Raw genomic sequence first — 23962 nt, 5'->3', positions numbered from 1 at the left:
GTCTTTTAATCCTTGAAAAGACTGGCAGTGACTGGCCCAAAAATCGGATGTTTTCTCATTCCCAGACACACCTCTTTCTCCTTCCTCGTCGTCTTCGGCCTCCTGTCTTCCTCTTTTCCCGTCTCTCTGTCCGTCCGTCTTTCCCATAATTTATTCTGCCGTTGTCGGTAACTCCTCTGCCCTGAGAGAAGGGAAAAATAGAAATAGTTTACCAAAGCTCATGCTGCTGCTCACCTTTTCTTGCCCTCCCCTTTTCCTCCTCATCCTTCATGACACACAGACACACATGCCCACAGCCTGAGGGGAGTATAGTTAAAGACATATTTAAAGTTTGTCATCTTTAGGGCCTTGAACAGCAAAAGCAGAGGGAGAAAGAACAAGAGGTGAGGAGGGGGAGGGAGGAAGATGAAGTGTGAAGGAGCAAAGGCAGAAAAGGTGTTAGGAGCTGCAGGTGTGAGGCCTATTTTGCAGTTTTATTACTCACACAGAGAGCGGTCTTGACATTGAAACGGCGCTTGCTGAGGTGAGGAGGAATTGGCGACAGCTGATGTAAAGCAGAAACAGCAGCGAGAAAGAGACAGCGAATATTAGCAGCTCATAAAAAGGCACTTAGAGCCGCAGTTAAGCAACTCACACATTCATCACCGCTGGGCTGCTACTGAACACACACATTTTTTAAGTCTCGGCGGCAGCTGCTGCAAGATGGAAAGATAATGAATTTGTGAGAAAGGGAAGAGTGACAAGGAACCTCTTTTTTGCCTGTCTTTTTGAGAAGTTTTAAAGAGCAGAAATAGCCTCTCCAGTGCATTTAAATCACATAAAAAGGAGGATGATGGCATGTGTTAAGAGGAAGCGTGTCAGTGCCAAGGCGCTGCCTGCTTCTGCAGACACTATGTAGCCTGCAATTTCTGGGGAGGAAAAAAAGAAGTGTGCCAGTATAATCAGCTATAACGCACGAATCTCTCAAATCCCTCACTCCGCCCACAAGATACAATCCTTCCATTCTTGTATTTTTTCTCATTCACTCCAGCAGGACGTCTGTGAGGCAGGACACACTCTGTTTGGACAGGAACTTAATACCAAAAGCTGGACACTTTTTAAAACCTTTTTCATTTGGAAACAGGATTTGGAATAAGCTCTTTTCTCTCTCTGCCTTTGATGCTTTTCCAAGGATCAGGCAGCCTGACAGAGAAAGTTGTGACAGATTTAGAAAGAAGAGAGAAAAAAAAAGTCCAGAGAGAGACAGACAGAGCTTTGCCCCGGAGGTTCATGAGGAAGAAACGGGAGACAGATAAAGAGGCAGGGATAATCTGAGAGAGGGAGGGAAGAGCACAGCTGTTGTGTGAAGAGAAAATATAGATAAAGAAAGCGAGGAGGTGCACAAGTGTGAAGGGCGAAGGAGAGGAGACTGACGGGGACAACCAAGGCTGGAGAGACAGAGGGAGCAGACAGAAGGCTCAGATTGAAGGATAATTCAAGTTGAAGGTCAAGCAGAGATTAACACCTGACATCAACAGTGAGAATGGAGACGCAGCAGGACAAAAGAGAAGACTTCCTCTGATGTAATAGGAATAAGGAGCTGTGTTGGACACGCAGAAGACGAGATCTCCTCATCATGTTTTATTCAGCTGGTTTCCCCAATTCAAACAACCTGCGCCGGAAGAGCAACTTCGTGCCCGGATAGAATGAAGAGAGGAGCAGAGAGATACCTGCCGAGTCTGTGACACCCTCCTCCTTTTCCTCCTCTCCTCCTTCTTTCCTTTCACTTCATATCCAGCATTAAATTCACCTCCTCCTCCGCCCTGATATCTCCTCTCCTCCTCTCCATCTCCTCACTATGTGGATACCAGCTTTGATACTATGGATTCTTAATATCAGCAATTTGTGCTCAGGACAAGACTACACGGACTATTACCAAACTGGAGACATGGGCACCGAGGTGAGACGCTTCATTTCTCCAACATCTGTAAAAACTGAGGCTGACTGATTTTTAAAATAACCATTAATTGCAGAATTTCAACAGTTAATCACATTTCTAATCATATTTTCAATTACACTATTTTGCATTTCCTAACACTTTTTAGGTCCAAGTCAAGTGCGAAGCAAAATGGGTACCCACAAAACCCATTTTTATTTCGATATCTTAAGGTCAGAGGTCAAGGGACCCCTGTGAAATGGCCATGCCATTTGTCCATTGCCAAAATTTAGCCCAACTTTGGAGCTGACAAGCTAGCATGACATGATTGGTACCAAGGTACCAAGTCAGTATGGGCCCCGAATGGGCATCTTATCTGGGGCCAAATTGGGTAAACCCAACCCACAAACAAATGTTGGCTGGGTTGAGGAGTTCCACTAACTTGTACGGATTGTATATTTATGTCTTATATTGATTTCCATACAAGTGACAGCTGACATGAACTAGAATTACCGCCCTGCAGTTGCATGCCTCCACACACCATTCACGTTTCTCATAAAGTTTCCATCCATGTAGGGCAGACATGTCCAAACTCTGGCCCGTGGGCCAGCTGTGGCCCTCTGACAGACTTCAAACGGCCTGTCACTCTTCTTTAAAACGCCGAGTAATGAGTGGAAAAACATAAAAAAAGAAGATGCTGCCGCACAGAAAATATGTTTATCAGATCTCAACCCATCTGAACACCTTTGAGAGATTTTGGAGCAGCATGTTAGACAGCGCTCTCCACCGTCATTCAAACACCAAATGAGAGAATATTTCCTGGATTAATGCTGTGAGTCGAGCTCTGTTTATGCAGGAAGTCTCACTGAGATTAAGAGATCTTTTAGAGGAGAGAGCTGACAAACAAAGCATGTGTATAAAACATCACAAAAGCTCAGTCACACAATGATCCATCCAGCGGTTTATAGGTAGTGGCAACAGCATGAGCACACAGGATGTCTCTATAAATCAGTGTAGAGAAGGATTTTTTTCTAACTAGCTCTGATACAAAATCCAATTAGATTTTTTTTTTTAAATTAGGAGTTCAACAAGAGTTTTGTCGCGTAATTTTCTATCCAGCATAACAAGTAATAAAACTGATTTTATTTAGCATCAGAGAAAGAATAGCAAAGCTCTGTGCTCTTGTAAAAACGCAAACATTTTAGCTACAGTGAGCTGTGATGAACACATCACTTCATGAGAGTCCCTTTACAGGTTGTAAACAGGTAACCATGGTAGCCTATACCAACTACAACTCTACCAGTAATTTAAAAAATAATTTTAGAAATTATCGGGAAAGTGAAATTGGAGCATTCTGGGCGCTACAGGGCTGCCTTGGTTGTTGTCCACCATTGTCTGTGATGAAGTTGCTGTCTTGCCTTAAAACTTGGCCTGGTTCAGCCTCTTATAGACAGGAATGTCATCCTGTGACAAATGGGATTTAAAATAATAATAATAATAATAATGCGTTATGTACTGACGCATTAGCACTGATAGCCCTAGTTTAAGACTTGTAAAAGTGTCTGAACGCAGCACAAGAAAAGTGACGTCGATCCAGCCAACAACCGCCCAATCCTGAAAGATCTGCTCTGAACCAGGTGAATTATGAAACCTAAAGGAAAATGACTTTTTTTTAGCAAAATAAAACGATCAGCAGTCTCAAAAGCCTTAGAGAGATCTACAAAGAGTGCAGCACAATGTTGCTTTCCATCAAGAGAGTTGATAATGTCATTACCACGACCAGTAACCCTCCGACAGACTGAAAGCTTAGATAAGGTCATGAGCGTAACTTTTGTGTCTTTATCTCTAAGAAACTTTCTGATGGATGGTCGTTAAATATATGTTTAATAATTTGAATTTTCATTTTTAAATATAACCCAAATAGCTGGCAAAACACTTCTTGTTGTAGCAATTATCCAAATGCTTTAGTGCACTAAGTATAATTTACTATTAAAGCAATTAACCCTTTGAAACTTGGACTGACATCACTTTTTATCATTATATTTATAGTATTTAAACCTTCGAACCCTAAGACAATGGTTTGTTTGGTAAAAAAATGGTAAATGGACAGGTAAAAAAAAAATACAGCAATGTGCAACTTGACAAGACGTGTTACACAAATTGCAGATAATTAGTAGACTTGGGAAATTTAAAAAAAAAAAAGAAAAACTAGGAAATAATGTAAAAAAATTAGAATTATACCTTTTAAATTATTTTACAGATATAGACATACCTTTTTGTTATTTTTTAAACTTTTTTTCTCATTTTCAGGCTATTTCTTTTGCTTATTATTATTTTTTTTTTTAAGTTGCTCATAGCCTTCAGATGTTTTTTAAGAAATCAAGCCAAATTGCTCGGGGTCGAAGGGTTAAAAGGAGTTCGATTTCAGCACCCCATAAAAAATAACTTCTTTTTCCTTAGAAAAAGAAGTTTCATAACATGATGCCAATTTCCTTGGTTAAGCCACAGCTTGTTTCTGTGATGTCAAACAATACCAAGATTAACATCATCTGTTTTTGTTGTAACCGTCTTCTTTACTGTAAATGCTGTTTACGAGCCAGCCAGGAAACTATCTGATGTTCTTCTTGGGAAGCGTCTCTGAGCTCGAGCTGAAAGCTCCCTCCTTGTCAAAAACGCTGTTAATTCCAGTGAGTCATTTATTGACATTAGAATGGTTCGCTACAAGTGACGAAGTCTCAATTCGCTGAGAGAGATCTTCAGTGATAAAATGCTCTTGGAGTTAAATGAATGAATGAATCATAGTCGGATTTGACTGGTCACTTATTGATTGTGAAAAAGACCAAATAAAATAGTGTGTATGTAAATGACATCAGCTTCAGACATAACATGTTAATAGTGGAGGACAGAGTGAATCCATGGGTGTGTGCATGTGCGTGTGTCTGTAGGCCAGCAGCGAAGTCTAATGCTGGAGCCCAGAGCGTCGGTCATTCGTCCACCATGACCTCATGGTCCCACAGCGATGACCTCATGTGTGATCACTTTACAACACAAAAGAGAGAGAGAGACGGACCACAAGTAAGAGAGGAAATCTGGAAAGACTGTCCATCAATATTATCTAGAGGCTGTCTCTCAAAACCTCCAACGTCGGTGGTCAATTGGCTGAGCTCTAATGCTAAAATCTTATGTGTTAAATGCAGTACTATTAAAAGTAATGGACAATTTTCTGGTGATTTTAACCTTTACTTTTCCCTAAATATAATGAAAATTCCATCAGCCTCACCTGCAAATGTTCGCATGCTAAGGCAGTGAGCACAGAAAACATTATACCTGCCAACGACAACATGCTAGCACTGTCATTGTGAGCGTGCCAGTGGCCGTCAGAGGTGGTTTTGCAAGTCTTAAGTAAGCCTCAAGTCTTTGCACCCAAGTTCCAAGTCCTAATCTTTGAGCTGGATTGTCCTAAACAACTCTTTACAACATGAAGTGCCATTTTAACAACAGAGTCAAGACATTAAAACAAGTGCGACTGAACTTAAATAAAAGGTAATGAATTAAATTGGAGAGCACTTATATGAAATACTTCTTAAACTTTGGGCTTTCAGGAAGTTATCAAGTATTTTCAAGTCAACAGGCTCAAGTCCAAGTGAAGTCACTATTCTGTAGGTGCGTTTCCATCCAGCTTTTCTATGCTTATTTTCAATTTATCTTTAAAAAAAAAACTGAATAGAAAGACAAATGATAAAAAAAAAAAAAAATCGCAAAATATCGCAATAAAAGCTTTTGCACTTGGAGAAGGTGGAAAAGTTGGTTTTATCAATGAAAGGTAAATGCAACTATGTTAAATGGACACAGCGTATGAATGATGAGATACTGTCATTGCATACATAAACCACTGCAAGCTCTCTTTGTCGTCTCAGGACGGCTTTTTACATGATTATGCACACAAGGCTGTTAGCAGAACTCCTCCAACACACCTTTTCCAACAAATCAGCTCTGGTCCTCGAACCCTTTTCGTTTTTGGATTTTTGGAACCTTGGTGCTATCCGTACTGCGTTTCCATCAATTGTGAGCAAAACAATTGCATAAAGGATGTGCCATCAACAATGCACAACAGAAGTCCAACAGTAGCAGCGAAACTGTGGATTACACCGATCACCTGCAAACTTTTGTTCTATTACAGATATTTGTTTTATCCAAAAAAAGAAGCATGGACCAAATATTAATGAGATCACTGTACATTCTTTTTTTTGACAGTTTCTCTCTTGACTCCTCCATTGTTTCCTTCTCCATCCGCTCTTTGAGACACCCCACTGATGTTGTCACATCGAACACTTCAGGTCGAGAAAAGGCGTGTTAGAGCACAGAGCTGTAATATCTGTCGCTCAAAACTCAAAATCTTTATTATCAAGTGTTTTCAGTCATTATAAATCCATTGCTTTCCTTTAATTGAGGTATGACTGGTGCTCTTCTACTCTCGTGATATAATGGCACCTGACTGGAGAATTAGCGGCACCATTAGCATAAAGAACCATTTCCCATTATTGGCGAAACAGTTGTGGATGGAGAAGTACATTAATTCACAATTTCTTTAACCGATTTGCTGAAAATTGTTATTAAAAACTGCACTACGTTTGGATGGAAACCTCACCACTGTTGTTAAAGTCCAAGTCAAGTTGCCAGTCTTTTGGGATTTTGTCAAGTCGATTTTAAAGTCATTGAATTAATGACTGAAATCCACACCTCTGATAGCTGTTAGTCTGGTTTTCTTTACTCTTGTTTAAATGCAGCTCTTGTTTTGGAGGCTGATAAAGAATTTCACAATTCATGTCACGGGTTACACATATGTCGAGACACAGGCCTCTGGGATGTGTTGAGAGACACAGAAAGGGAGGGGGAGGCCGACACGAGAGAAAGAGATAAATGGAAAGATAACAACAGAGATCTGGTTTCTGTTTCGGTAATGCCAGCTGTACCAGTCTGCTCCCACTCAGCGTGGGAAACTAAACAAGCACGTTCACTCCCCGGAGGAAGAATTAATATGTGACACTCAAACAGCTCCAGGCTGACATTTGGTCCCCGCAAATGATACAGCGGCCACTCTGACACACAATTAACCTTGTATCTTTTATTTACTGCACCTCTACAAAGTGGAGCAGAGTCATCTATCATGACGGCAGAAAAATCATTATGGGATGACTCACAGCGGGAACAGTTTATAGAGCTACTGTAAACTGAGATTTCCTGTATAGACCTGGTCCACCACATAAAGCCCTCTCAGCACAATAATAATAATAATAATAACCTGGGTGTTGGCTGAGCTGATGATCTCCAGTCTGTTTGGTCCGTTTAACCCTTTAAAACCTGGAAACCTTGTAGTGCATTCAGATGCCTCTCACAAGGATTTCAACCTTTAAATCCTGAACAAATTTGTGTGATTTATTTCAAAACATGAGAAATAAATGTCTAGCAATTTACAAAAAATGAGTAATTTGGAAGTATTTTTTATTTTTAAGCACTTATTCAGATCATTTCCTTCTTTTAATTTTTTTATTTTTACTTTCCCTCTTTTGTGGTTGTTTCCCATTTTGTGACTAATTTGCAGGTAATTTGTTTTACTAATTTCATGAATTATTTGGGTCATTTTTCTTAAGTTAATCATTGCCTTCTTCCCATTTCTTTTATTAAGAAATCAAGAAATTAAAATCTCTAAACTATTTTTTTTAAATTTACACAATTATGTATAATTATTTTACAGAATTGTAGAATAATTCAGGCAATTTCCTTCTTTTTATATATATATATATATATTTATTTATTTATTTTTTTTAATTTCTTCTTTTTTGTTTGTAATTGTTTTGGTATTTTTCACTAATTTCTTGTAATTGTGGGTCATTTCTTAAGGTGCTCATTGCCCTCTTGCCCATGTTTTTCAAAGAAATCAAGTCAACTTGCCCAGGTTTCAAACAGTTAAAAAGGCCTAATGCTGCATGTAAGGACTCCTCATAGGCTGTCCAGTTGGAGACTTGAAGTTGGTAGTTCGTAAGGAATGGTACCAGAAAGAAAAACATCAACAGAGCAACCAAAAAGGACTAACAGATGTACAAAAACTGAATCCCGTTGGTAAACTGGCTCAGATTACAGCGTCTTGTTCAAGGGAGCTGCAGCAGCCAGGCAGGTATTTTCCAATTTTATCCCATCGCCTCAGGTGAGATTGTTTAAAGTTTATAGCAGTCTGAATGCTATAAGACAAACCACAAAAAAGAACAAGAACAGCATTACTGAGGAATAAAGAAAACGCAGACTTTGCAGCTTCCCAGAGAACTCAAATGCAGCGATGTGTGTGTGTGTGTGTGTGTGTGTGTGTGTGTAGGTGAGGAGAGGACACACATAATAACTAACAGTAGCCAACAGCAACATGTTACAACACATTGGTAGCTGAGGTATTCACTGTTTATCCAGCTCAAACCAGCAAAACTGACACTATAAAATCTACAGTATCTAATAGTTTTCCTCCAAAAAAAGAAAAACACGGCTTCTTTAATATGTCTATTATAAATTTAATAGCCAACAGCAGGATACTGGGCCTGAAATGTGTAACTTATGAGCCAAATGACATTTCTTTGGCTAATTTTATTGTCTCTAAACTCCCCCTTTTTTTCCACTTTGTCATGATGTTGTCTTCAAATAAAACACTTTGAGACAACACACAAAGAACAAAAAAGTGTATTACAACTAGGGCTGGGCAATGTGGATATATTTTTGTGATATCACAATATTTGTTCCCAAATACATTGATATCAATACTGCAATGATACTGTAGGATTGACTATTGGTGCTTTAATAAAATATTTAGACAATGATTTTTTTTGATAGATAATCACTAGTGATGTGGATAGAGCTGCTTTAATCAAATAATGACATAGTTGTCAACTATTACATTAATTGTGAACTAAACTGATTATTAATTAGTCAGTTTAAGTAATTAAAAAAAAAGCTTCCAGCTTCTTAAATGTGAGTGTTTTCTTGTTTTTTCCCTCCTCTATAGCCATACTCACACGTGGCTAGTATTATCTGGCGACCGCTGGTAATTTGTCATAATTGCAGTTCATCTGTGGTCTTAATCTCGTGCTAATCTGCCATGTCTTGAATTTGTCAATTAAAATTCCACCATAAAATTTCGACCATAATACGCAAACACAGACGTCATCTGAAAATATTGGTCCCATGTGAATCAGCATCTCTTTGATTTAAGGTAATTAGGGTTTTTGTTTTCTTGGCGCCTCTTTTCTGTCTGTTTCCCGCTGAGAATCACAGATTCTGTGTTGGCAACTATAAACACAGACGAGGACGGGTCATTTCTAAATCACCTGAGGTCCCTTGGTATTGTTAGTGGTAAAATGTGTATCTTTGGGTTGTGGACAAAACTGAGGACATCATATGGGGCTTTTGGAAACACTGACTAAAAATTTTCACCATTTTTGACATGTTATAGACCGAACAACTGATCGGTTATCAGCCCTGAATGTGTATACACTGAGTAAGTGGGTAAAGGCAAATAACAGAAAAGTTATAAAAGCTTTTTAAGTTCAGATAACCAACAACCATACAATCATAATAGTAATACTTTAGGTCTGTCTGTCCTCCAGGCTCCAGTGTTACCAGATAACCAGCCCAGTTTGGAGTCAGTGACGAGTGTGGATCAGCTGCTACAGCTTCTGTACCCAGAATATAATTTACTTCAGCACTGCCTGAGAAAAAAGTCATGGCACGCCTCCTCCGCTCCCTCTTTTTCCACCTCCTCAGCGAGCCCTTTGGTCCACTCTGAGGATGAGGATCTGTGGGGTCAGCCGCGGGAGGAGGCGCTTTTCAAAGTGGATGGGACTCTGGGAGGTAAACACTGAAAAACTTGCCAAAAAGTGCAGTACAGTAAATGTAGTTTTGATTGCCAGAATTTGGATAAAAAATAATTACATTCAGGCCTTGTAATGATCTCTTTATCAAAGTCTCAGTGCCAGAAAGATTTAATAGGACTGGACACCGATTTAGTTAATAAATACAACAAATGCCACGTTGGAAAGACTAACGTAAAATGAAAATTAGACACATTATCGATTATTTCCTGCTATCACTCCAAAACCTCTAAAAACAGATAAATTCAGACCCAAAAGCTCTCTTGTATTCCGATTCAGTGACTCAAACACATGTGTTTTCAGTCATCTTAGAGGAGATCCAGCGGACCTCGTGCCAGCCCAGAGAAGTGTGTGTTGAGGTCGCCAAAGAAAACCCAGAATCCACCAGTCAATTCTACCTCCCTCGCTGTGTGGCGCTGCATCGGTGCGGCGGCTGCTGCACCAACGAGGCCCTTTACTGCACCAACACGAGTCACGCGCTTGTCAACAAGACAGTAAGTGGTGCAGCTGGAGTCGTTCTTGAATCTGAAGTGTTTATTTCCACATCTGACACTTTTTAGAACTAAAACTAATCAATGCTCACTCACATTACACGATGGTGTTGGTATTTTGTGCTCTCACACCTCGAACTGCCTCAGAAAAGAGGACAGAAACTGATCCACTCAGTTGTGTAACGAGCTGATGTGTATCACAACCCGCCCTACTGCGGTGGGACGCCCTTTGGCTACAACTGGACATCAAGTTAATACAACACACAGTCACGCACAGTTGCACAATCTTGCAATCATTACATCAATCTCAGAACATCATAACCAGTAATACAGTGACGACGGCAGCAGAACAAAAGACTAAGGAAAAAAAGTTCTTACATAATCTAGAGTACACACACACAGTTTTGTGTCTCTCTTGTACTTCTACCATCACTGACAAAGCATTCCCAGGCCGCTCACCCAAACCTTAAAGGGTAACATCAGCCTTTTTTCCCCATGTTCTTCTGTTTTTTTGTCTAAGTGTCTCATAGAGACAACCATTTTTGAAACTGGTCCAGTATTGACTGAGAATGCCGCAGCCGGCAGCTGCGAAAAAGGCCGCAACGTTAACAGTCAGGGCAATTGTACATGATCACTTTACGTCCACTGAAAGTGCCAGTTTTTTGCCACTGGCAGGCTCAGATTGTTATTTGACATTATGGAAAGGATCCCTTCAGATACAGACCTTTTTGTTGTCGAGTCTGATCCTTTGTGTTGAACCAGAGACAGCCCTGAAATCACTGCTGTCAATCCCACCAGACTCCATTCAAAAAAACTGTTATTTTATCATCATAAAACACATTTCATTCAAAGTCATATGAAAAAAAATAAAAGAACAAAAACCATCTTGGAACATCTTTCCACTGTTCCCACAATCGCAAACTCCAGTTAAGTTAAAATAAACCCTTAATTTACCCAAGTAGATGTGAAAGTATGCTGGCTTTATACACACTAAAATTGCTGTTTATTTATACGCAGTCTGGTAGGTTTGGCCACAGTGATTTTGAAGCTGTTTCTGGTTTAACAAAAAGGGTCTTAGTCTTTAACAAAAAGGTCTATTTCTGTAGAGATCCTAACCATAACATCATCAGACACTTTTATGAAAATCTGAGCCTGTCAGTGGCTTTTATTGTACCTAAATTGCATAATTGATCCAAATGGTTAAATTGCAGATGATTTCACAAATTTTCATTTTTCATTTTCACTCAATTGTTATTCCCTTAGTCACTTAGACAAAAAACATGAGAAAATAGCATCTAAAGTAGTGAAGTTACCCTTCAGCTATCACAAAAAAAGTTTAATTTACACTCACCGAATTGTGACCTGAATTTTCCCAAAGTCCTAATGCTTAAACAGTCTTGTGAAGAAGAAAAGACTCGCCAAAATGTCCTCACTTTCCAGAAATGTCCTCACTCTGCTGGTTACCTGTTACAGTCCTCATTATGTAGCAAGTAAAAGTACAAACACACACGCACACACATACCCACACACACTTCTAACCTCCATCTTTCCTCCTCCCAGTTGATGGAACTGTCCCCGCCCAGGATGGACCGAACCGTTGTCATGGTAACCTTCGTCAACCACACTTCGTGCGAATGCCTCTCCAAGCGGCCGCTCCACTCCATCATCAGACGAGCTGCGACAGATCACCTGTGAGTAAGAGTGAGGAGTCACGTCTGTGTATTTACAAACATTTCTGAGTCATTCGTCCTGTATCCATGCATTTATAAATCTTGCATCTGTGCAGGTGCTCCCCACCCGAAGTTCCCTGCGCCTCCGGGGCATTATGGGATCCAGTAAACTGTGTGTGCATCTCCACAGACGCCATTAACTACTCTGAGAGAGAGACAGGTGAGCGTGCATGAGTCATTTTGGTCAAATTATTCACTTAAAGGAATAATTCACCCAAAGAATGATTATTTGTATATCATTACACAAATTTGTTTTTCCTGCATGCCTTCATGGTGAACGGAGAATCCAAAAAATGCGACGATTCTTCACAAATTCAAGTCATAGGGGTTCACGTTAAAAAACAGCAAAACTATATTAAAACATTAGTTTATAAACAACTGGCACAGTATAATCCTTCTCTCATTTACCCAGTCACTACTTTCCAAAGAAGGATCCAAAAATGAAAATCTTGATGATTTGAAGTCATGGGCAGCTAAATTTACACCTGGGAAAGAGTTTGCATGTATTTTTAAACTGTAAGGTTCTAGTGAAAATGTTGTTATATACAGATGCCTATAACTTTAATTTATCGAGAATTTTTAGTGGATGTTGTGCTAAATTTGAACAAATTCCTTCAAGCATTCACTTTCACTGGCAAGCAAATAATAACAGAAAGTGCCTTTACATAAAATGTGCTCTAATACCTGAATGTGTTTTGTTTTTTTTAAGTAGATTTCGTGAACTTGTTGCCTTGTAACTTGTCAAAAGAACTCCTAGTTCTCAGCAAGAATGCAAAGTCATCCAAAATGTGGTTACACCTTAAACCCGCATTGAGCAGGTTTCGGGATGTGAGCCATTTTTCAGGAAAAAATGTGTTCAAAAACTCCACCACCACAGCCAGTTGATGATGGTGGTGATGATGATGATGATGATGATGATGCGTTGGCAGCAAATGAAATGATCTGAAACGACTTTTCCCCTAGGGAATGCTTACTCAACTGTAACATGAGAAGCAAAAGTGTCTTTGTGGCATTTCACTTGTACAATCATGTAGTGAACTCGGGCGCCTTCCATTTCCAGCTACTTCTTCTAATAATAAACAAATTTCACTTATCACACTGACAGACTGAAAATAGAAAGTTATGGGAAAGAATCGGAATGATCAGAGATAGCTGATTGAAATCTATAAGTGATGTTGCTGCAGAAAGAGAAAATAAATCTGGAAAAACAACTAAATACCTTTTCTTACTGTTTTCCATGTGGCTTCCAGAGGCGCTGGACTCAGGTCTGCTGGCTCTCTGCGGGCCCAACAGGGTTCTGCACGAATCCACCTGCGAGTGTGTTTGTCGAAATGGACTCACTGAGGACAGCTGCGATCCAGGCTGGAAACTGGACCACAACACCTGTAAGGAGGGTTTCAGTTACTGAAAATATTTTACAATAAAACCTTAAGCCTACAATAAAACATTAAAACCCAACAATGACAAGTGGAAGACCGGGATTTTGAGTCTTAACGTACAGAACAATATAAATGCCAAACATGCCCCTCTTTTTTCTGCAGGTGCTACCCGTGTTTTCACACTCAGGGTTTCATCAATAAATTTGCATGACTTTGAAGGAAATTTTAAAGGCCATGCATTCTCTTAAACAACTATATAATAGCTTTTTTAATATCTATTATTTAATTATTATATATATAAATACAGAACAGGATTAGAACTGTATATTTAAATATAACTGTTCATTATTTCTGTGATGCAAAAAGGCCTGTCAATTAATTTATTAAGCACTGGGGAGGGACTTATGTTTTTTTTATTTTGGCTTTAGGGGAGGGGCATACTTTGTATTTATTTTATCCCCATTTAAAAAAAAAAAAACAAAAAACAAAGCATTCCAAACATGCAGGCCTGCAGGCTGAAAGGCATGGAAAGCATGTAAAAAATATAATTTTTATTTTTCCAAAAAAAAAAAAAAAATTGGGGTGAATTTTAAAGAAAAAATATTGGCCTTTTTTCTTTCGTTTATCACAGCCAGAAACAGAAATTTTACACTTTTCTGACAGTTCTGTGTTTTACACAGATTTGTGAAACAAAATTCCATGACTTTTCCAAAACTTTTAGGGCATATTAAGTTTCTTCAAAACTTTTCCAGGAGATTGCTATTTGCAGATTCCAGGATTTCCAGGGATCATGGAGCTAAAATAGATATAGATACCACAGATAACGGGAAGTTTTGGGAAGTACGGCTTTATGCAAATATTTGACAAGTCAGAGCTTGACTAGCAAATATTAAGCTTGGCAACACTGACGGATGTGCAGAATGCAATGACTCATAAAGTTTTGATTCATTCACTTTCTTTTCTCAGGTGAGTGCCAGTGTGAAGGTCAAGGTGAGGGAAAGTTGTGCCCCACCGGCCAGCGGTGGGACGAGGAGCTGTGTGGCTGTGTGTGCGCCGCAGAGTGTCCCGGGAACCAACCCCTGAACCCCGATACCTGCCTGTGTCAGTGCAGAGAGAGTCCACAGTCGTGTCTGCGGCAGGGCAAGAGGTTTAACCCCAACTCCTGCAGGTAGGCGCGCACGAGGGCCGAGGGTCTGAAGTTTGAGCAGGTGCCCATCCTGCTGAAGTGTCTTTGAGCAAACACTTCTCAGCTCTGCAGTCATTTCTCCCTGTGGAAGCAAAGAGGCAAAAAAAGAGAACGTGTCCTTTGAGGGATTAAATTATTCCAAGCACTCAACCTCCTCTGCCCTGAGACCAAAAAAAAGCCATTTAGCAAACATTTCTCAGTCGTAAACTTTTTTATCTTCCTTCTGCATGAACTGCTGCAGGGATGACGCATTTTCTTGTAGGTTGACACAGAAGTTATCATTATTCTGGTTCTTTAGTCAGGGAGCTTATGGGATTTTGATACTTACATGTTTTGTTCAGCAAGATAATCTTCACAAATAAACACCACTTTTATTATTTTCAAAGTCCAACTGCAATCACAAGAGGTAAAAATCTAATATTAGGCTATAAGAGGGTGTCTACAGGTATCAGTCACTTTTTAATGAGTTTTAAGTCCTTTTCAATAAAATTTTGACCAAATTTAAAGCGTTTTTTTTTTTTGACAAATTATCTTTCTCTTATTCAATCATTGCACGTTTATGTAGTATGTACTTTTTGTAAGGATATGGTTACTAGAGCTTGTTGGGTTGCATTATTGATGCTCTGCAGTCTCACTTTGCCACTTGTTGGCAACTGGCTTTTGTAAGACACATAAAAACATGAAAGTTTCTTGAGCTTAAACCAAAAACCCATTCAAAAAACCCGACGAGGGATCCGGACGCGCTTAAATGCTAAATCATTTCTGGGTTTTAGGTCTCATTCATGCACAACATCAATGGCATTTTCAACAGTCTTGCATTTTATCGTGTCTTTTATTAATCATCTTTTGCATTTATAGAAGTTGGAATTAGTTGTGGCACTGTTTGCTGTTTGATGTCAAATATTACATTTCCCCTTTGACTGTGTCAAAATATTTAGCAATCGGTCCTGTTTCTAAATGATTGGAAAAAAACACCTCCCTGTTATTAAATCAAAGAGGTACAGTACATCACAAAAAGCTGTCTGAAAATAGTGTAATTATACTCTCATTTTAAGTCTAATAACGAGAATCCAAGTCTGGTTTCAAGACTGCGTCAAAACAGTTTAACAGCGTCATTGGTTCCTCTTTTCTTTCTTCCATAATTGCATAAAATACATTTTAAAAAACCAATGACCTCATGTAAACCCACACTTCCATAATCCTCCGGCTCTGCTACACTTGTCTGCAATATGAACATCACTGCATTGCATGAAAAAAACTGACAACCTTATGTGGCCAAGAAAGAACACACTAAAACTCCTTATAAAGAGTTCTGAGAGAACGAAATATGTGAGCGGATATAGAGTAGTTATATGAAACGATGGAACAAGGGCTCGGGGGCCGAAGAAGGTCGTGACCTCTTGGACAGTGACGGCTTTGATCAGTTCATGATTTATACCACGGACACTCAACTTGCTTTGCTTAGGGACCACTTTTGTAAAATGAAAAGAGGCCGGGGGCCAGTCACAGCAGCCCCATACATGTTTCTAGGATTTTAGGATGTTTCTAGGATTTTAGGATGTTTCTAAGATTTTCGGACATCTCTCAGACTTTGGGACATTTGTAGGATTTCAGGACGTTTCTAGGATTTTAGGACTTTTCTAGAATTTTAAGACATTTTAGGGTTTTAGGACATTCTAGGATTTAAGGACATAGGAGACCAAGAGGCAGTCGCAGCAGCCCCACACATTTCTAGGATTTTAGGACATTTCTCAGATTTTGGGACATTTTCAGGATTTCATGACACATCTCGGATTTTAGGACATTTTTAGGATTATAGGACTTTTCTAACATTTTACAACTTTTCTAGCATTTTAGGGCATTTCTAGGATGTTAGGAACTTTGTGGGACTTTAAGATGTTCTAAGATTTTGAGACATTTTTTAAAGATTTTAGGAAGCTCTAAGATGTTAGGACATTTCTAGGGGTTTTTGGATGTTAGGACCTTATGGGCTTAGCTAGGACCTCTGTCTAGGGTACTGGCACTTTTTTGATAAAAATGCTCTATTTTTATGTTATTTTATGGTTTATGCACTCTGGCACCTAATGGGCCACAGGTTGAGTATCACTGACATAGAATTAAAACATACAACTTGGCAATAATGACGTCATTGTACTGGCATGATTGATTCATGAAAAGTTTTGTATTGGTGAACTTTTTTCAACAGAAACATTCATGTCTGTGTGTTTTGATGACGCCTTCCTGTTACCTGGTGAACAATAGTCTGTGGTTACTGTGTCACTCTGGCAGTTCCGCATATTAGTTCACGCTTTTAAGCTCTAACTCATTGTTTTGAAACTGTAGCTAAGAGCGGGACAGTTCCTCGGTTACAGTAACTCTGATTTAGAATTTGTTTCCTTTTTTAAATTAAAATGCATCATTTCTGCACGTTATTTCATACGAATTACCTGAATCAGTGGCTTATACTGGGCAAACTGGTCCAGTGTGCTGTGCTCAGCCTGGTCGGCCCTCAGGGTGCCATCACAAAGCTCTGCAAGAGAAAGTGGTGAGGAGACAGTGAGAACCAGAGCTTTGAGAGACAGGCGGTTAGAGGGGGAGAAGGCATGCAAACTCTCAATGGACATGTCATACATTCCAACCTCCAACAAGAAAAACTTTCTTCCTCCATTTTCTTTCGCTCACATGTTTCTCTATGACCTTTTATGGACACAGGGCGTCTAAAACATTCGACCACGGTCTCAGCTGCGTGTGTGTGCATCGCATGCGTGTCGGCGGTTCCCACAGCCAGCATGCAAGAGATCAACCTCGCTCTGACCCAAGAGGCCTGCAGGGAGACAGACGGGGAGACTGGGTGAACTTGATGACAGTGAACAGAGCAGCGATCAGACAGACGTGCAGGCTCAGAGACAGATGGAGTGACGGAGAAAAACACAGCCAGACATGAGCTTTGATATGAGTGATTTGTACTCAAAGTTCATGGACATACAGCTTCTTAAACTTTCTAAGCTTTGGTGGGCTGAAATAAACAAGATCTTAACTCAAACTGAGACTCGACATTAGTCAGATGTCCTTGATTGTAAAGTTACCGCCTCCATTTTGACACACTTATCTATATCCATGTAATTGATGAGTTTGAGTCAAATATTTCACACCCTAAAATTCCTTCAAACTTAATTTTAACAAGTGGTTATACACCAACAAAATGACAACACAGACTAAGAGATGAAGTACTGAATAGTAATTTTTGATTAGTTTTGTGTTTTTTGTGTGGCTACATTCCAGTTATGATGTAAGTTTCACTTTTTTGTGTTGGCAACATAACAAAATGACGGTCCTTACTTACCTCCAATGCCATTTACAGGCCACAGGATAGGACTGGAGACAAACTGAAAATTGCTATCAAGAGTTAGAATAGATATCTTTGTTGTCCACTTAGGTTGAAATTTGTCTTCAGTTTCACATACATATAAAAACTTCACAGACATATTCATTAAACAGAGGATGCAAAAGTTCCTGAACTATAAACGCGGCGTTCCTCCTGGTTTGTGTGGCGTACAGCTCTCCCCGAGATAACAGATTTGATTATTTTGTATTGCGAATTTTTTAAATATATATACATTCATATATAAACACATAGGGAAGTGAGCTTATTTGGAAGACCATGAGCTTCAAGGGTACCCACTAAGCCCATGCCAAACTTTTGCCGTATTCTGATAAAGTAAACAATGAAAACATTAGAAATCGAGTGCCCCAGGAATGAGACCTAAAACCCAGAAACAAGTTAGCATTTTAGCACTCCCTTGTCTTGAAGTCAATGGGTTTTTTTATGGGTTTTTGGTTACAGGCTTGAAATAAGGTCTTAAACTTGTGGTTAACACAAGTCACGCCAAACCGCGCTGAACACGGCTGTACAGCTTTGTTGTGGAGGTAATGTTTAGTCATGCAACCGTGGTGTAATTCATTTATAGCTTAACTTTCACTTTTTACTTCTGACAATAGGCATTAATGCATCAAAAATCATAAAAGTGGTTTTCATTTGTGAAGATTATCTTGCTGAACAGGCTTATTTCCTGCAAAAATCCAAAATCCCATGGAAAAATTACATAGGCTTTTTGACGAGGGAACCAGTGCAACGCTAATTTCAAAGTGAGATGGCAAAAAAACCCAAAACATCCCTGTAGATGTCTTCAAATGAGAGATTAACATAAAACTATATATGTATATATATATAATCTTGAAAACAGATTTTGTGGGCTTAATAGGGATGTTTAACATAATAAAGGTTTTAACACACAAACGTGTTCTTTCAGATTAATGTATTTGTTACTAGCTGAATGTCTACCCAGATATTATACAGATTTTATTCAGTCTCTGGTTCAACCAAATCCAGCTCTTTCGTACAGTTTAGGATGTTAGTATTCAAATATGCACAATACTCATTTTGATGTTTTCTCTCTCTTTAAAAAAAAAACAAAAACTTTGACTCAACATCTGCTCACAGAAGGTGGTGGTGCACACAAGACAATACACCTACTGTGATTTTGAAGATCAGAGTTCCCAGAATTTGGCCATATTCTTCCCCTCTCTGGAGAAAAACTCACTCTTTTTCTCACGCACAGAACCGTTTGATGCCTGCAAAAAAAAAGAGCAAAACTTGGATGAGGGGTTTATCCAAAAGGGATGTGAAAATCTGAATAACTGACAGTATTTTTGCCAAACAGTATAATCTCCCCTGCGTCTTCTTTTTATTTCGTCTGATCCTTTCAACCTCACCCTCTCTTTTGCTTCCATCCTAAAACTCACTTTTTCCTACTTTTCCCTCTCATTTTCTGTCCTACTCAACTTCCGAACTTCTCTTGATCTTTTTTTTTCTGGCTTTCCCGCCCATCTGTCCAGCTGTTACAGGTTGCCTTGCAGAAAGCCCAGACGTGTGTGCCAGGCTGGATTTTACTACAGTCACCAAGTCTGCCAGTGCATCCCCAACTACATGAGACCTGAGTGGAATTAACCAATCACAGCCAAGACTGCCGGTGAAGCCATTTATTGCCCTCCTAGAAACGTTCTGGCCCACAAACAAAAGGGCAAAGGGAGGAGAAGCCTCTTTGACAGGAGGACAGGAAGGTCGAAATAAGCATTAACATATACTGGATTATAACAGCTGCACTTGGAGGAGTTTTATTAATGCTGTCTGTGCTCTGACACTCTTCCAAAAACGCTGCAAAGGAGGACGGGAGTGCTTCCCAGTGAAACAAAAGGGCCACCAGTAACACTCATAAGAGTGGATGTCAGCCAAAGAGGAAATGAAGAGATATTTAACTCTACAGGACTCTAATAACGCCAATCACAGCTGCCTGACAGCATGTCAGCAGGGGTGGGAAAGACCAATCAGACTCAGAGCCAGTGTTTTCACCACCGCAACGTGTTTGAGCATGATATTCAACCGCCGACCTGCCACACTCATGACTGTGTGAAATGGAAAGTGTGATAAAATAATAACAGAGCAGATTCCAGACATGCTTTTTTAAAAAAGAATAAATAGGCACTTTGGCAGTCTTGAGTCATGACATGTTTGAGAGGTTGAAGGATTTATTTCGCAGAAATCATGTGATGTGATGTTGCCGGGGCCTTATATTCCCCCTTTTTTTAGCAGAGGTGGAAATGGTGACAGTGTGTTTTGGTGGCACTATATTTAACCCATGAAAACTAGAGGAAATTTGCTTGATTTCTTTAAAAAACATTGGAAGAAGGCAATGAGCAAGGAGAGAAGAAATAACCTAAAAATTGGCAAGAAATTAGAAAAGAAAATTTGGAAAATAAATAAATTAATAATAATAATAAAAATTAAGTGTAAAAAGTTCATGAAACAAGGAAATTACTTGTTAAAAAAGTGCTTTAAAATGTATAATAATTCTGTGACATAATTCCCACACACTGTCATGGACAAAATTTTCAATGACTTTTCAAAGACCCCAATTTTTTTTTCTTGCCCCACTCACCTAGCGTTTTTCAAACATATAAGATCCAAACTCTATTCAGACGTGGACATTTGACAGTCCAACATCAAAGTTTCTGTCTACTTTGAATAGTGTCATTTTGGTATTTTAAAGAAAACATGCCTTTCAAAAATGTAAGAAAAAAAAAAGGTTTCTCCAAAAACATTCCTTCTAAAGGCATTAAATCTGCATTTAATAAATGCAAAATACAAAAGTGCTTAAAAAACAATTTGACATGCCTTGTGGACAAACATGATGGTAGATAAAATTAAGAAACTTTCATGATGAAGAAATAAACAAAAACATAACATGGAACTTGTCACATGTCAACCCATATTAAAGCTACGTTTCATCGTCAGCCACAAAAAAATAAACTTACTGTTACGTTAATGTAATTTAATTAATAACACACAACACATTTCCATGAATTCAATGACTTTTCCAGGCCTGGAAAATGTGATTGTGAAATACCATGATTTTTCCAGGGATTCCATGACAGTGGGAACCCTGTTAAATATGTAATTATAATAATTAGAAATATAGTTTTTCCCTAGCTTTTTTCTTTTTCCTAGTTTTTTTAAAACTGCCCCCCCACCCCACAGTTTTTGAAAGAAATCACACCACATTGAAAGGGTTAAATTTTAGCTATAGCTTTTAACTATACTGAAACGGATGGAGTGAAGCTCTGACTGCAGCTTTTTTTTTTTTTTTTAATTTAGGCTGATGATGAAAATGTCTTTAAAAGTCTTGTGCAGCTGCCCTCAGCCTTCTTCTTTCTTTCAAGAGACAAGAGGTTTGATGCCAGACTCTGTTTAATTAAACACAAATTTAAACACTCCCAAACAGCTATTATATCCTCCAGTTTCTACTTGCCTCTCCTGAAGCGCTGCTCTTTGAAGATTTCACTCATACGTGTCTGAATCCATCACAGTTGATGGTAACACTTGGGTACAGTTCTGGATCTCCTCGTAATTTAATTTTACACACTCTGAGTAATATTATTTGTAAATATTTAAATCTTTTTTCATATTTAAAACTGATATTTTGAAGATGAAATCATGTGTAGTTGTAAAATGCTATATTTAAGTCACAATCATAACTATTGTTTTGAAATGAAACTAAAATCATGTCTTTGTACTCCAGCAGTTTAAATTTTCATTGAGCAAATGTTTTTGTCAATTTTGCGTGCACTGCAAGATGAATTCTAACAGTTAACTTAGGCTACAGCTTAAAAAAATAAAAGCAATGATTTTAAGGCTCAAAAATACACTTAAGGTTAGGAGGAAGATTTACTGCAGTGTAGAGATGACTGTAGAGCCTGTGCTATATGGATGTAGAGAAAAAGTAAAATTCTTGCTCTAATCATGCTACTATTAAATATTTAAAGTAGTTAATTTGAAGTGCTGATTAAAAGCTTTGTCATACATATATTTTGTGTACCTGTTTTGTTAATTTTTTAAGACAAATGTTAGGGGTATACTGGCAGCAACATCCTGTTGGAAATAAAAGATCTGCTGTATGTTGAAGTCAAAATAATACAAATAAGAACAGAAACACTCTTAAAGCCACTACATCGTTGAAAGTATCTGTATCACACGATTCATAGTGTAAACAATCCTACAGAACCACAACTGGAATCTAATTCTACAAAGAGTATAATTATAATATTAATGTATCTTGAACCTTACCGGCAACTGCGCAGAAATGCAGCTTTAAACAGCATGAACAGACATGAAACAAAAAAAAAGAAGCTTTGCATTCAAACGTCGATTTATAAGTCCCATTTCAACTGAGTGATGCTCTGAACTCTTCAGTATCGTCCTAGTGACAACAATGTATAAGATGAAATTTGTTTCTTTTTCTTTGACCCTTTGAAACTTCAGCAATTTGGCCTGATTTCTGTCAAAAACACAGGAAGACGTTACAGGCTGAGTTACAAAAAAAAAATCTAAAATCTAGCAAAACAAGGAAAAGAAACAAGTTTAAAAAAAATATATAAAATAAAATAAAAATAGAAAAAGGAAAAGAAATTAAATAATTTCAAAAAATTAAAATAATAATAATAAATGTTGCTAACTAAGAATATTTGTCTGCCTCTCTTTAAAAATTTTCTGGTTATCATTTTCTTGTCAACTTCTTCTAATTTCTTGCATCTTGTAGGACATCTCTTGCAAAGTGCAAACTGCCTTTTGAACCGTGTTTTCAAAAGAAATCCAACCAATTTGCTCAGATTTCAAAGGTTTAAATGTTAAAAACACGAGAAAGCGCCTGAACACGTGTAAGCCCCTGAAGACAGCACAAGAAAACAGAATTCAAAATTTTAAAAGGGTTAAAAAAAACACCTATTGTACATTTTCTTCCTGGTAAGTAGATATGAAATACTCGTATTTCAAATAACAGTACGGTTAAAAGTACCTCCAGGCCTCACATGCACACGTACACCTGTAGGCAGGAACTTGACTCTCCCCGTGGTCTCCTGTTTCTTCTTCTCCCTCTTCTTTTGGCCGTCTCTCTCTCTTCCTGCGTCTCCGTCTACCACAATAAACAATATTGACTCAGATGGAAAACTAAGATCATCTTTCTGTCTGGCCCTCGTGACCGTCTGCCTGCTGAACTGCCTCGTCACTTGACTCAGTCTCCATCATTAGATCATTACAGAGCATGATTACAGTGATTAATGGCTGAGTGGTTATTAGTCACAGAAAGCCTCAGCTACCTGACACACATTTCATCTGACTATTTTAGTGGGATACATGTAAACTGTGCCAAATCAAAAAATAGGACAAGTGAATGAGGCTCAGCAGGATTAATAATCACGTTGGCTGCTCCACTAACAGTGAGTAAGGCTTGAAAATGAGCTCATTTTGACAGAAAATTACCCTGAAATGTCGAAGCAGTTTCAGGCTGAGAGTCTGGCTGCAGCTGGTGGAGTTCAGTCCTCTGTGGGTTCGGCTCCTTTCAAATCAGGAAAATGGAATCAATATTTCAATATCATGGCTAAAAACATGGAAACTTTTAGTGCTCAGTTATGCAAACGTGGCAAGAAGGATTCTCCTGTCTGGTTTTACCTTTTAACTAGTTTCACATGTTGGACTGCAAACTGTAGTATTGGCAGTGGTGGAAGAATTATTAATAACACCTTGTGAAAATACTGTTACAAGTTCTGCATTGAAAATGGTACTTTAGTAACACAAGTATCATCAGGAAAATGTACTTTAAGTAACAACAGAAGTACCCAATTAAGAAAAAAATAATAATTAAAAAACAAACTCAAAACTTTAAAAACAAAAAAAGAAAAAACACAGAAGACTTGAAAATTATGGAAATTTTAAAAATAAGAAAAAAAAAAAAATCAAAA

At 38.5% G+C, this 23962-nt stretch overlaps 1 protein-coding gene across 1 annotated transcript; it reads left to right on the top strand.

Moving 5' to 3' along the window:
- Positions 1-250: 250 nt before the first annotated feature.
- LOC121962842 (vascular endothelial growth factor C-like) lies at positions 251-22032 on the top strand. Its single transcript, XM_088074828.1, has 8 exons — positions 251-1939; positions 9562-9805; positions 10129-10319; positions 11877-12007; positions 12103-12206; positions 13297-13431; positions 14392-14593; positions 19508-22032. The coding sequence occupies exons 1-8, from the start codon at positions 1838-1840 to the stop codon at positions 19617-19619; spliced, it is 1221 nt and encodes a 406-aa protein (XP_087930954.1). The 5' UTR covers positions 251-1837; the 3' UTR covers positions 19620-22032.
- Positions 22033-23962: the final 1930 nt, after the last annotated feature.

The sequence above is a fragment of the Plectropomus leopardus genome, chromosome 24 (assembly GCF_026936395.1).
Source record: "Plectropomus leopardus strain MGB_pleo_1.0 chromosome 24, ASM2693639v1, whole genome shotgun sequence".
Taxonomy (NCBI): domain Eukaryota; kingdom Metazoa; phylum Chordata; class Actinopteri; order Perciformes; family Serranidae; genus Plectropomus; species Plectropomus leopardus.
The sequence above is the reverse complement of the archived record's forward strand: the minus strand, read 5'-3'. Positions and strand labels throughout refer to the sequence as shown.